The sequence below is a fragment of the Miscanthus floridulus genome, chromosome 8 (genome assembly GCF_019320115.1).
Source record: "Miscanthus floridulus cultivar M001 chromosome 8, ASM1932011v1, whole genome shotgun sequence".
NCBI lineage: Eukaryota > Viridiplantae > Streptophyta > Magnoliopsida > Poales > Poaceae > Miscanthus > Miscanthus floridulus.
In genome coordinates, this window is record NC_089587.1 from 155,028,085 (window position 1) to 155,042,746 (window position 14,662).

At 43.6% G+C, this 14,662-nt stretch overlaps 1 protein-coding gene across 1 annotated transcript; it reads right to left on the minus strand.

Annotated features, from left to right (window-relative positions):
• Nucleotides 1-12,716: 12,716 nt before the first annotated feature.
• LOC136477408 (uncharacterized) lies at nucleotides 12,717-14,567 on the minus strand. The gene is made up of 3 exons (XM_066475560.1): nucleotides 13,479-14,567; nucleotides 13,280-13,360; nucleotides 12,717-13,058 (listed from the first exon to the last, which is right to left on the minus strand). The coding sequence occupies exons 1-3, from the start codon at nucleotides 13,842-13,844 to the stop codon at nucleotides 12,984-12,986; spliced, it is 522 nt and encodes a 173-aa protein (XP_066331657.1). The 5' UTR covers nucleotides 13,845-14,567; the 3' UTR covers nucleotides 12,717-12,983.
• Nucleotides 14,568-14,662: the final 95 nt, after the last annotated feature.

A 14,662-nucleotide genomic window follows, 5' to 3' on the forward strand; every position in this document is an offset into this window, starting at 1 on the left:
TGATCTGACTTTCAAACTTACCCATATTACCTTCAATCATGGGGCTTCTTAGCCTTTACTTGGGTTGAAAGATAGAACAATCAAGTCAAGCATTATATCTCAAGTTCTTTGTTCAACCATTATTCTAGAGTTTTTATAGGTTTCCAAAATAAAACTCAGAGATTCCATTGTATGACACTCTCAAGTCTCTCAATATATGTAGTATTTATGGATCCTCACCAAGACAATAAGGCCCCATTTGGCTTGCTGAAACTTGGCTAAAAAATACTATTCTAGTTGAATTGTTGTGAGAGAAAAATACCGTTCCAGCTGAATAGTGCGGATTATAAGGTAAGCCGAACGGGGCCTAAAGATGTTATGCCTTTTTCTCTTCCTACCACTAAGGCTTTATGTGGAGTTCATAGGTAGGGAGAAAGCTAGAGCATACTTGCAAATGCATATATTGTAAAGTCAAACAACGGATCCAAAGAGAGTTGAGTCACACAATCAAATCAAGATATGCATGTGTGTGGATATATGGTGCAAATATATGGTGGCTAACCTAATTCTTCTATGCTTCTGGAAAACATATTTCTCTTTTTGAAACTTAGAAACATTTGCAAGAGAACAAGGGCTATCTTATTCATCTCTTTTTTCAGGCGGGCATCTGAGTACCCATTGATTTAAATATCTCAGATACTTTTGTATCCATTTTTTCTCATCACCATTTTTTTCTATTCTCTATTTTTTTATGAATAACTTTTCCAAAGCCCCATGTCTCCTTTCTACAATAAAACTTTGAGAGATAGCAACAAGAACTTCGGAGCACTTATTTGGTGGATAAACCTATCAAGAATATTTTTGGTGTCTTCTCCTAGTGTAGGAGTGAAACATTTTTGGGTGTATCTAGATGGAAGGCATGTTCTTGCGCCTACCCCCAATGTTGGAGTAGTGCATATTTGGGTGGTGTGTACATGATCTTGATTTTAAGAGCATGACAAATCTCTCATAAGGGTCAACAAAGCTTGAAAAAACTCAATGCAAAAGCAAGCAGCATATACATGGAAGTTTTCCTAGCCTAAATAACATGTATGGCTCTGGTGGGAATTCAAGCTTTGTCATACAGGAACTTATCATGTAACATTTTTGTGTTTTTCAAAAAGTAAATCTTCAAAACTTTAGTGTCACTAGGAAAAGATAAATAGCAGCTCAGTCCTTCTCATATCATATCCGTCAATTACCTAGACTTAGATCAAGCATTCGCTACCCACGAATTTCAAGTTTAGAGTAAATCTTTATATCAAATCAGGCGTATCCAAAACTCAGGAGAATTCAAGGCTAAAAACTAGGCACTTGAAAGGAATTACAATAGAGCAACTATTCATCATTTTCATTCAAGAGATTATTCTGAGTCCTCTTTATTTTGTTCAACTCTTAAAAATAGAAAACTAGACACATATTTTTTATTTTGTTTTCATAATTTAAAATCACACCTTATTATTATATATATTAAGATAAATTTTTATTTTGTTTTAGTTTGTTATGCATCTTTTTATGACTTTAGCAAATATGAAGCAAACTTAAAATAGTAGAACCAAAAAGAAAAAGAAATACTTAGATAGATACATGGAGGATGCTCCTCCCCCAACCTAGATGTTGTCATGGTCTTTCTTATCTGTCTAGAAGTTGTGTTCCTCACGTAGCGAGTGTAGCAGCGGTTTGGAAGAATGTACTTAGAATGGATGGCATTACTCTTGATCATCCTGCAAAATACTCCAACAAGAACACCAAAACTCATGGCACAGATTAAGATAAGGGGTTAGCGGTCAGCCATTTAGAGATTTGTTGTCCTTGGAGGTTTAGACAGATTTTTTAATTGACAAAGTCCTAGCCGGATGTCTATTTAATATTTTTGGTTTTCTTATTTGTATAAGGTAGAAAGAAATATATATGTATGGTATTTTTATATTTTTATGCCACCACAGTAAATATTCCTACGGGCTTTTACACACCATAGATTTATTCACATGGGGCTTTAAGCTTTAATGATGCAATGATGTAATGCGGTAATGAAAAACTTTTTATTATTTTTCTTTTCTAAATGCAATGCTAATGCAGAAAAATAAATATGCTAAAAGTGAAAATAATTCATGCAATGCTAAAAAGTAAATATGGATAACGACCGATGTTACCTCATGGCTAGGGTTCCAATTTTTAAGTCCTCCGGACAGGACTCGGCTGGAGAAGAATCCTTTATCTTTTGGGTGCATCATCTGGTCTCAGCGATGGAGACCCAGATGGTTGCATATCTTATGATGGTGTCTCTAATGATGATGTTACCTTCTTCCGTCAAATCTATCTTGGTTTTGAGTTTTGATTTTTGGCTTAGCAGGTTCAGAACCTTCACTTGTAGAAATTGGGGAATCAATAACTCTCCCACACTCTGCTTGAAGTGTGTCCTTCTCATATAGACAAGATAGAGATCAAGTGCATGGCCTCTGTTGGTGGGAAAACACCAATAGAACCAAAATTTTATTTATTCTTCCCTAACCCTTAGGCACATTGAACAAGATGAAGTTGATGTTATATGTTGTGTTTAATTATATCATAGGTGATAAGATCAGAAGATTAAGCATGAATGTAGCATTTAAGTTCATTTGACTGAAAGGGTTGAATTGCTTAACCCATGGAAGGATTGTCTATCTCTACATAATGTATCAATCTTTACATTATTATGACTATCATCTTCCAGAGATAAGATGTGCAATGTTTTAGCTCATTTGGTTAAGACTATGGGATCAATCTTAAAGAACAAGACATGTTTCGCTAATCAGGTTGGATCAGGTAAATTGTAACTCAAACATATTTTGTTTCTTATTTATGTGCCTACCAGAATCAAGGAGAAACTCTTTTAAATAATGATCATTTACCTTAGGATGTTACCTTTGTTATTAGAGTGTGATGTCACCATATGACGAAGGGTAGATGACTCATGATGGTCCTTCCCTTTGAAGTTTTCCTTATTCGGCTAGTCTCGCAGCTTGAGCTGTTCATGAGCTTCTTGTCTCCTAGATTGCACCCTTCCTTTCTCATCCTTTTGTCATGCCATCTTTCTGCTCTTCGATCTTTTATCACCTTGTTAGACCTTCTGCCTCACTCATTGTTTTATGCAGTTCTTTCATCCATGATGAATGAGTTGTGTCATCTTTGCGCAATGTTATTGGAGTTCATCATGTCCCTTGCTCATCTTCAATTTGAATTCATCTCGTACTTACCCTAATTGAATTGAGAGTTTCCTATAGGGGTTAGTCCAACAAAATATCCAGTATCTACTAAAGCAATTTTTAGTTCAATAACCAAACTGGACTCCATGTCTAATTTGATTAAGGAAGGCATTTTAACCTAAGCACCTCGCTTAATTTAAAAAAAACTTTGGAAGTATGTCGAGTACTTCCAAACCAAAACTTACTATGGCAGACAAAGATAACATGAAAGCACTATAGAGATTTACTCAAATAAAGATGAAAGAGCATGATTATTATCTAGCAATTTGAGCATGCTTAAAGGTAGAAACAACCAAGGTGGATTAGCAACATGGCATAAGATTTTTTTAGAGAAGTTCATCCCCCACACTTGAATTTTTCAAGGCAAAAATCAAGTTTGGATGGATGTGATTAAATATTGCATGGTGTTTGGTTGGACATAACTTGAGCCATCATCGTTCATCCTTTTTGCTTTAGACCTAGATTGGTTAGTGACAATAATACCCGAAGGAATATTTTCACAATTATGTTTCTATGCTTGTTTCACACGGGCATCACAGCAAAAAGGGTAAAAGCTCATGTTATCTCCCAAAAGTGCTTGTTTTAGGACAGAAGCTTGTCCTTGGGATACCTTCGAATTGTGTTTCTAATTAGTAAAGTGGTTTCCCCTCCAACACAACCTTTGGGTACCTATCTCAAGATTCATGCCTACAAGACTTGCAATATTTATGATAAACATATGCATCTACAACCACCCCTTCAAAGTCTTTATGAGCAAAAAGTATAAGGGGTTGAGGATCTCGTGTGCGGCAATGTTGGAAAGACCAATTGTCTTCCTTATGGCCTTCATGATTCCTATGCTTTGGTTATCTTAGTGGATCTCTAGGGTCATCATGAGACTAAGGAGAAAGAGCATAAGAGGGATCATTAGGGTCAAGGATGGGTTAAAAGATGGGTTCATATGAGACATCTAATGCGGGCATAGAAGGGAAGAAGACAGGATTGGCTTCTAAATAGCTTGGCTCTCCTTCTATGGCATCACTAGACATGCCATCCTTGAATTCTTCCTAGTGTCCCATATGGGAATAAGGACGCTTCTTAAGAGATCCCTTCTTGAGAGGATTTGAATTATATTCGCTCGAAGGTCTCTTATGAAGATGAGAATTTAATGTTCTCCCAAAAATCAGCACTAAGAAGGTCATCCTTAATTTTAATAGGGATTTCTAAAGGTGGAATTCTTTCTTCTCTCGGGGGATTTTGGGGTATTGATAGTTCGGGATTGACAGCTAAATCCTGGGATTGGAATGGTTTGTCTATCAAAACTTCCTCTTCTTGTTCGGGAGGTGATTCATTCTCTTTCTTGAGGAGTTCATTATGAATGCTAGTGCAGGGAGTGATTCCACTAATTCTATAAAGCATAGACCTTGCTTTAGTAGCAGACAAATGAAGAAAAGCTCCTCTAGAGGCTGCATCAAGGGATTCCCTAGAATCTTTGCTAAGATCCATGTAAAAATATTGAAGAAGTATAGGGTCTTGAATGGCAGGGTCTGGGCCAGTGAAGATGAGTTCATTAAAATGATCCCATGATGTACTAAGAGATTCTTGTTCTAGTTGTATAAAATTTAGAACCTCTTTCTGAAGGCTAATCACTTTAGAGATGGGAAAGAAACATAAACAAAATTTAGAGCATAACGTTTCCCAATCTCCTCACATACTTCCTACGGTTTGACTATACTAATGTTTAGCTCTTCCTGTCAAAGATAACAAAAACAACTTCTATCTTAAGGCCTTGTCAGACATGCCAGCGATATGCAAGCATGCACATGTCTGCTCAAACTCTCGTAGGTGTGAGTATGGGTTTTCATCGCCTTCTCCTGAGAAGGATTGATCCTGAATTAGTTTTATTAAACACGGGCATAGCTCATAGCCAGGTGTTAGGATAGGCTCTATAGACTTAGGTGGCCCAAAGCTCGCGCTCGTGGGTTTAGTGTATTGATAGATAGGAGTGGAATTCATAATAGAAAAGAAAAGAAAAGAATGAAGGAATAAAAAGATAAAAGAGTATGATATAAGGTTAACCTAGTGTAACAACCCAAAAATCCACACACCAAAAATCACAACTACAAAATTTTTGTTTCTTCCCTATGCAATGTTGAGTGACAACAGAAGGAGCCAACCCTAGGTTTTTCATTAGTTGTAACCCAACTAGACAATTTCATGAGCATAGCATGTCATTTATTAATCATGTTTATTTAAATTCTAACAAATAAAGTAATGCATACATTGTCAACTCAAATAGTGATTTGGATTTCCAATTGCTTTACAACTTCTTTAAAGTAATAAACCACAAAGTAATTATTAATCAAACCAAAGAATAAATGCTTAAAACGAAAACCATTTCTATTGTTGTATAATAAAACTACCACTATTTTTGTTAGACAAAATAGCTAAATAAAGTTCCTAATATATATAAAAGAGTGTTGTGGGCCTCATATCTAAAAATCCAATGAATAAGGTACACCAGATTTGAATTCAAACTCCAAATCAAATTTGAATTCAAACAAAAAAGAAGAAAAGAAGAAGGCCTCGCAGCCGACTCGGCCTGCTCGGCCCACAAACCAGCCCTGCATCGCACATAGGCCGGCCCAACTCGCGCGACCGAATGACCAGCCCAGCAAGCCGGCCCAGCACGCCGCTCATGCCCGCGCGCCCGTCTGCCCCACCTGCTGTCGCTGCCACCCGGACCCCACGCGTCAGCTACTCCCGGCACAGTGCCTTCTTCCTCCCCACGCCGGCATCTCCTCCCGACCGAGTTCCGACCAAAGCGACAGGCGCGGGCCCGAGGTCACGTGAATCACCTAGCCCTGTTCCCTTGGCGCCGTGCCCATGCAACCCCTACGTCAACTACCCACACCCGTGATACCGTCCGATGAAATCGGCGCATCGCCTGCCGTCCGCCCTGTCCGCCATGGGTGAAGCTCAGACCTCGGAGCTATAAAGTGACGCCAGGGTGCCCTAGGGATTCCTTAGCCCACCGTCACCGTTCGGTGGCCCAACTGCCCGCACCACTCCAAGAGAAGAGGGCTGAGAAGGAAGTTCGGAAGAGGGAGGCGAGCAGGGAGCTCAGAGACGTCGATCACCGTAGCCCTGAGCGCCGCCCTAAGCGCCTACCCCAATGACGTGGCTTCCACCACTAGGCAGCGCCTCACCACCGCACCACCACCGAACGCCGCCAGCACCACTTGGTGAGTTCCTTTGCTGAGACCTTCTCCTAGCCCATGGATGCCATAGCAGTGCACGCGCTCACGACGCCGCCGTCATGACATAGCCACCGCATGCGCACCCGGTCACCTCGCTGGACTAGGACGCAGCCATGGAGCACCGCCGTGATGCCTGGAGGATAGCCGCATAGACCAAGTCACCGTTAGCCGGCCACAGCGCCTTGGCCACGAGCACCGAACCTCGGCCGGAGCTCCGCTGTGCACCACCACCGCGTGCGGACTCCACCATGCCCTATGGTCGTCGTCGATGCTACATCCTGTTTCCCGCTATTTGTCTGAAAGAAAACAGGGCACCAGGACCCCTGGAACTGCTCCTAGATGCCCCGTCGGCGAGCACCGCCACGCTGAGCAGCTGACCATCATGGCCAAAGCCCTAGGAAGCCCCTGGTCGCCACCTTGACCCCACCACCGTACTCGCCGAGGCCTGGCGATGCTTTTCCCCACCTCAATTGAACGCCAGCGCCGCTGTGGGAGCTCGCCAGTGAGCTCACCACCGGCGGGAGCACGCCGGGGAAGGAAGTAGAGGAATTCCCTCGCTGGCCTCACACACATGCACCCGGTGCACGTGGACCAGGCCAAAGGGAAGAAGGATAGACTCGGTCCACCAAAGACCTAGCCTACGGTCCATGGACCGTGAACACCAGTCCACTGTGAGCCACACGGTGTGGGCTGATCTGTGGACCGAAGCCTAGTGGAGGCCCTTGGCTACGACGTGGCAACGCCATAGCATGCCACATGGTGGGCCAAAGCCTAGCCCGTATCTAGGCCCAACCGGCCCAGTTTGGACCTGATCTATGTTCACTGTTGACCGGACAACATTGACCGATTGACCGAATCCACATGTTAGCGACATAGAGACTTTGGACCCACTTGTCAGTAGGTGATGTCATGATGATGACACGTGGGTCCCACCTGTCAGTAACAACACAGACGAGGTGACGTCATGATGATGTCATAGTGACGTCAGCTGCTGATGTCAGCAGCTCTGGCCCCACATGTCAGTGACTATGATCTGTTGATCGTTGACTCGCCCGTTGACTTGACATTGACTTTGACTGGACCCACATGTTAGCGACCCAAGAGCCCTGGCCCCACCTGTCGGAACTGATGACGTTGATGACGTCATGCTGATGTCAAGATGACGTCAATAGGACCCCACTTGTCAGCTCGGAGCCGAGATGATGATGTCATGCTGACGTCATGCTGGCATCAGCATGCCACGTGGACCAGTCATAATGTGCCACATGTCAGCCTAGGATTAATTTAGCCTTTTCCATTTTCAGAGATGATTTAAACTTCAGAAATTCATAACTAATTCATACGACCTCAGAAAAATACGAAACTAGGACCAAAATTCATCTAAAATCGAGCTTTACGCAATGAACCCATGTTTGAGTGCATTTGGCTCTTTTGAAATTTCATTGCTTCTTTGTGCTATTCTATAGACGTCGCTAACGCGACTATAATTCGATCATATGTAGACTCAGAGGAGAACTAGATGGACGAGGATCATGAGTACCGTGAGGAGTATAGAGACGACTACACTGAAGGTGCCACATCCCACCTAATCTCGTAGCACCTATTACGCATGGCTAATATAGAACTGTTATTGCTTTACTTTACTGTTATAATCATACTATGATAGGACTTGCATGGTAGTATGCTTACTTGATGGCTTTTACCTTGACACAACCTTACCCCTACATACCCTGCTATTAGGCTAGACACACGCTTACTGCTATATTTCATTGCTTATACTTCTACTACGCTTATACTACATTAAAGCATGGTGGAAACTGGTGTTATCTGGACTATGGGGAGAGTGTTGCGTGTGTGACTTGGGTGTGTGGAGGGTGAGGGTTGTGTCAACCAAGTTAGAGTATACGACGAGCCTGGGGGCAAGTCTTGCCATGGGGTGCTACCTGGGCACCCCTGGAAATGGATACCTGTGGTGGGTAAATGGTATACAAGGTGGTCCTGGGTGTGAACCTGTGATGGGAGGAACCCAGGATGGAGGTGTTGTGGTGGCACGGTAAATGGAAACCCTGATGGATACATTCCGGCTTGGTCATCCCTAAGGACTTACTAGTACTCAGATTCACCGGGAAGCCTTACGTACCACTCGCCCTATATGGTGCGGGACGACCGGATTACTTGGTAGGATATTGCAACTACTGCTAGGTTGATAGCGAACAGTGTAAGGAGGTATGAGGCGCGGAGGATTTCCCCCACACCCTTCTGAGACTTTATGGAGACCTTATGGACCCGACTCATGACTCACAGTTTCAGCCACACCAGACTAGACTTGGGGTGTACCAGGGCTGAATGGTAGAGTGGCATTATCCTAGGCTAGCAAGCGGCCGGAATCAGCCCAGTTGACGACGATCAGCGAAGAAGGCAGATCTTGTGGTTATGTAAAACCTCTATGGAGTGTATGGTTGATCGATCGATACATATGCCGACTTATTGGCTATGGACCTTTTCTGGGTTTTGCTTAAACTAGATAGAGAGATGAGTCATTCTCTTCTTCCCCTGTGAGAGAGTGTCGGTCATAGCTAGGGGCTACGGGCCTTGAGACAGTGCCGAGAGGGAGTTGGCCTGTCGACTGAGCGATGGTATGGTGATGGTATAGAGATAGTGGTATATCGATCCCAGGATCGAAACCTGGCTTTGGACGGGAATGGGGTGGAATGTGTGTGGGAATGGTGTTAAAACTTGACCCACTATTATCAAACTCTTGATATGCTAATACATAGGAAACCCCAGCCTTATATGTTCCTTTTGATTATATCCAACTTGCATCCAATTTCTATAAAGCAATGCTCATAGGGTGGGAGTGGCCAGTACAAATCGTACTGATAAATTTTGGCACATAGGTTCTGCTGAGGAATATAGCTCTAAGGAGTTTGACGGTTGAGGGGTTCGTTCCTACGCTCGAGTTTGGTGATCTTATCTTCAAGCTGTTCTAAATGAATGCTACTTTTGATTCCACCAATGTGGCGATGTAATAATTTATGTAATTTCGCACTTTATGTACTCTGATATTATCGTTGTATGGATGTGGTATTCGACTGGAAATTGGGTAATATGATCTACAACGGTCATAATACACTTTGACTCTGTGGATTTCCCTTCGCGGAAATCAGGTCGTTTCACCTAGGTTCGTAGTTAATTTGGCAACCGTTTCTCTGGCAATAGTGCCAGAAAGCTTGTTGGTATATTTTATCGCACATAGATAAATCCACAAGCGCACAGATACCGCTATAGCTTTCACCCAGAGGTATTCAAGTATCGTATCCATAGGGAAACGTGTGAGGTTAACTATGGTCCAACTTAACCCAGAGTAGCAACAAGACTTAAGAAAGTCGGGAGTGTAGAGGAGATCGCTAAGGTCTTCTAGTTCTAATCTCAATAAGCTATGTCTTCTATTGTTCGACTGGGGATATTACTAAGGGAAACATAGAGTATGTTCCTATAATAACTAAATCCTGCTAGTCCTATAAATAGGAGGTGAACTGTAGAGGATTCAACGAGGCTATAAGATTCACCCTCGTGAGCTACCACCGATCTGGAATGTACGGTACATCCATGAGTTACCCGAGTCTAAGCATCACGCTTACACTATGAATAATACTTTAATCTAAGGCCAATAGATTAAAGCACTCAAAAGAGACTCGCAAACCAGAAGAACAATATAAAAACGTTACTTAAATCAGAAGTTGATTACCAGAGAAATCTCAGACGCAAGGTTGACTTCCGCCAAGGTACAAGCCGTAGAGAGAGCACCAACAAGCCAGCATCTCCTCCAAACTCTTCCCTCACTCTCCATCTCTCTATTTCTAAAGACTAGATCCTATAGAGGTCTAATCTTCTCATGATAGCTGGCTCTGATCCTCATGAGGAGAATATGAATTAGGGTTTCAGGATCTCCCTAAGAGAGAGGGCAGGGGCTGATATATATATAGCCCTAAGGGTCCAACATGAGCGCCTGGATCAAACCGAATTAAGCAATGGCTTAGATGCATCCTCAAAGGCGGTGGGGAACCGGCATATAAAGCAGGCTGACAGGTGGAGCCCACAAGGGCCGGGTGGCCTCACCTATAGGCCGACCAACCCCACATGGAAGTGGGTCGAGCCCTGCTTTGGTGATTTGCCTTCTGGGCCATTCTAGAGTCTTCCCACGTAGGTACCATGGCGGAATTTCGTAATTTCCTTCGACGATTAGGTCCTCCTTGGCGATTTTCTAGATAAACCCTGCTGAAAACACAGATTCACCAAAACTCGTGGAATTTATTAGTTTAAACCCCTAAACCTTCATTGGTGATTATATTTATGCCCTTATCCATGTTTAATTGATGGTTTATAATGGTTGTTAACTACCGTCAACACTATCATGTACGGTTGCGGTTGTTTCTAGGAGAATCTAATAGCAGTCCAACCGCTGATAATCGTTGTATTATAGTGTTGGATTAGCGTGGCAATGGCCGACTTAATATGGATACTGTTTAACTTATCACGTACCATCCGTTCTCGTTGCTAATCAATCTAGACCCCTCCGTTTGGCAACAAACCTAGAACCGCTCCCCTCAACCCCTGTCGACGCCTTAGCGATGGCTTGATCAACTAAAAAAACCAATACGAAGCGATTAGTTCTCCCCACCTGTTGCTTCATCTTCATTCTCCCCACCCGCTTGTACTTGCCCTGCCTCATGCACCTTGCATTATTGTTGTGGACAACACCCCATGAAGGTTAGATGGATTCGGTCACCCACCCTGTTTGCATTTGGTTGCAATTGGTATTAGGTTCGGTATCAGTTTTGTTCATATTAGGAATTTCTTCATTTCAACAGATGTATTACTTCGGAAGAAGAAGCCATTTCAATGCGAGCAACCTTGTCTTTTGACGGCTAGGGGTGGCACCAAGACCCCAGATGATGTTTGCGTACTTGCCCTGCCTCGTGCACCTTGCATTGTCATCGTGGACAATGCCCTGTGAAGGTTAGATGGATTCAATCATGCCCCCTGCTTGCATTTGATTGCAATTGGTTTTGGGTTTGGTATCAATTTTGTTCATTTTAGGAATTTTTTCATTGCAACAGATATCTTACTTTGTAAGAAGCAGCCATTTCAATGTGAGCAACCCTATCTTTTGACGGCTAGGGGTGGCACCAGGACCCCAGATGATTTTTTTGCTACTTGGGAACGGAGCATTCACCAAGACCGATGGTTGATTGTTGAAGCCATTGTTCGTCACCTTCTCGAACCACAAAATTTGACAAGAATCGTTGAAGATCCTGTTTGTGGAGAGTTTTTTGTGCTTTGTAGAACTGCACAGGAAGGAGACATGCTTTATAGATTCAATGTGGACATGGACGGAGAAGCTGTCATCTTCGCTACGGTAACCTCACACTTGATCTGCTACAGTGATAGGCTCATGCAGTTTTACACATCTGCCTTTCTACGTCCACCCATTTAACCGTTGTGCCCTCTTGCTGACCGTTGCCTGGCCCAAACACATCATGTCTGGCCAAGAGCAAGGCACGGCCATAGCACAACGTTGCACGCATGTGGTCCCCCAACTCTCCTTCCCAACTTGTCTATAGGAGCACTAACTAGCTTTCTATTTAAGTTGAGCACCTTCCGAATGAGTGTACCATGTGGTACTAATCTCACTCCCACTCAGCACTTATTATGACCTTTGTAAATATCTTTATCTCACAATTAAAAGATAAATGGGTCTGTAGTGTTAGATTCTTATAGCCTCTTGACACATTGGTAGTAATGCTAAAATACCAAAGTTTGGAGAAAAAATGGTAGTTCTTAATGTGCCCTTGTGTTCCATTTTAAAGATAGCCTCTGAATGTTGCCGTGAGGATATCATTCTCCGCCACATAAACTTTGAGTAATGTCATCAACTCTACTCTCTATTATAGAATATTTATTTTCCTCATGTGTGCCCAAGAAAATTTGGTAGCACGAGGTTATGTGCTCTTTTAGTTCTACCTTGTCTTTTATGATCTTATTATTTTGCTCCAATTGGAAAATACGTGTTTTCCTATGTTGCCATTCGCGATAAGCTAACATAGCTGAAACCATACAATTTGTTCTTCCCTACAAATGAAAAGTAGTGGTCACATATAAAACTGCAAGACCAAAAATGTCGATAGCAACGAGATTCCTAATACCGGAGCAGTTCTTTTAAGTTTCACCTCCTCTATCATGATAGGTAAACATCGTGTCCGCTCACAGAATACCTTTTGTTATAGGAACGTCCGTTTGCGCTGTGAGGCTAGCGCCACAGAGCAATTACAAGCCAAGGGTAGTGAACCATCGGTTACAAATCACGTGTAAAAATACACAAATCCAATTATCAAGCACGTCGCAAAAAAAATTGCATGTTCCCTCCTGTGGGGCAGAATACCACGACTACCTTACCATCATCTTCTTCTTCTGAGCGGATCTAATAGAGGGACTCTATCGTCTTGTTGAGCTCTTCGAGCTTCTTCATCCGCAGCCTCTCGCTCTCGCTTACGAGCTGCCAAAAAAACAAATTGTTGTTGTTGTTGTTTTAGAGGACCAAAGTAATAATATGGAAATGGCCCCCAACCAATTCTATCCTTCGGATTGGGCTGGCTGGAAACAGCTATCTTTTTCTTTTCCGCAAAACAAAAATATGCCTACTGAAACGGTTCTCAAAACAAACAAAAGCTATAGCGCGCGGATTGCAAAGGAATTGAATCGTGCAGTTGAGTCAACCTCCATTAGCCTGTTGACCAGCGTGGCTTTCTCGTTGCTCTTCTCGTTGTACGCCTCGAGGCACATCTTGTATTCCTTCTCCTGCATGTTCGGGAACAAATATACGATCGGTGTTACTATCTGCTTTGACCAGTAGCCATTTGATCAAAGTGAAATCGAATGAAAAAAAAATACTTGTATTCCAGTGTCTTTAACGTACCTTTTTGAGGCATGTCTTGGCGAGCGGTTTGAGCTGCTTGTTGACCTTGTCGATCCGCTTGCGGATGGCGTCGACCTCCCGGCGCGTGGGGTCGGCCATGAGCTCCAGCTCCTGGCGGATGAACGCCAGGCGCTTGGTCTCCTCCTCCACCCGCCCCAGCATGGAGAACACCTTGTCCCGCACCTCCACCTTCTTGCGCTCGATCTCCTCCTCCTTCTCCTTGAACAGCGACAGCGCCGACCGCGACGACTGCTCCTCCGCCCACTCCCCCACCTCCTCGCCGCCCGTCGACGCGCCCCGCACGCACACGATCTGCATCTGCTGCTCCTTGCCGCTGCACTCCATCGTCTGATCCCCCTGCTGCATCGTCGTCGCTGCTAGCTGCCAACACTGCCCTCTCCAAACGGCTAAGCACAGGGTGCAGAGCAGCAGACGCCTCGTGTAAGAAATTGGTAGTAGGAGTAGCCTGCATCTAACAACCGTTCGTCTATTTATTCCTCCAGCTTCCCCCAGTGCTCCCCGGGCGTCTTCTCTCTCTCCTTTTTATTATTTTGCAACCGATCGAGAGCTGAGTACTAGCTAGTGTCCTATACTAGCTACTCCAAGTCTGAACCTTTAAGCAAGCACCGGTGATTTGTATGAATTGTTATATTGTTTGATTTAATATTTATCTTCATGCAGGTGTGTCACCTGTCACTCATAACTCATACTACTAGCTGCTTATGGTAATGATAGCATCTGTATGCCATGACCTGAGACAGCATCATTCCACGTACATGTGATGTGAGCTGGAGAGCGGCTCCGGATTGGCCCAGGAACAACAGCGAAAGTGTCATGAAAAGCGTTAGGTGAGAGCCTGTGGCGATCCAAGAAGTCGAGTAGGAGTAACTCTTGAGCAATCTAGTGTACATTCCCTGTCACCAGTTGGTGTGACCAAAATGCACGCGTGATCGTCTCCTTCTGCTTTCCTCTGAGGATACGACACGGCATGCGTCCAAGTGTTAGGGAAAACAGTCACTTAGCTTTGCAGCCATTTCGTTTCACAATTCCGTATCTGTCTATCGTTGTAGGGTTAACATCTACGGCAGGGGGGCAGGCGAGGTATACCTGCAACGGCAAGCTGGGAATGTGCAGTGTCATCAGGGACATTGGAGTGGTAGTGCTGATCGAGCGTGTCTGAATCT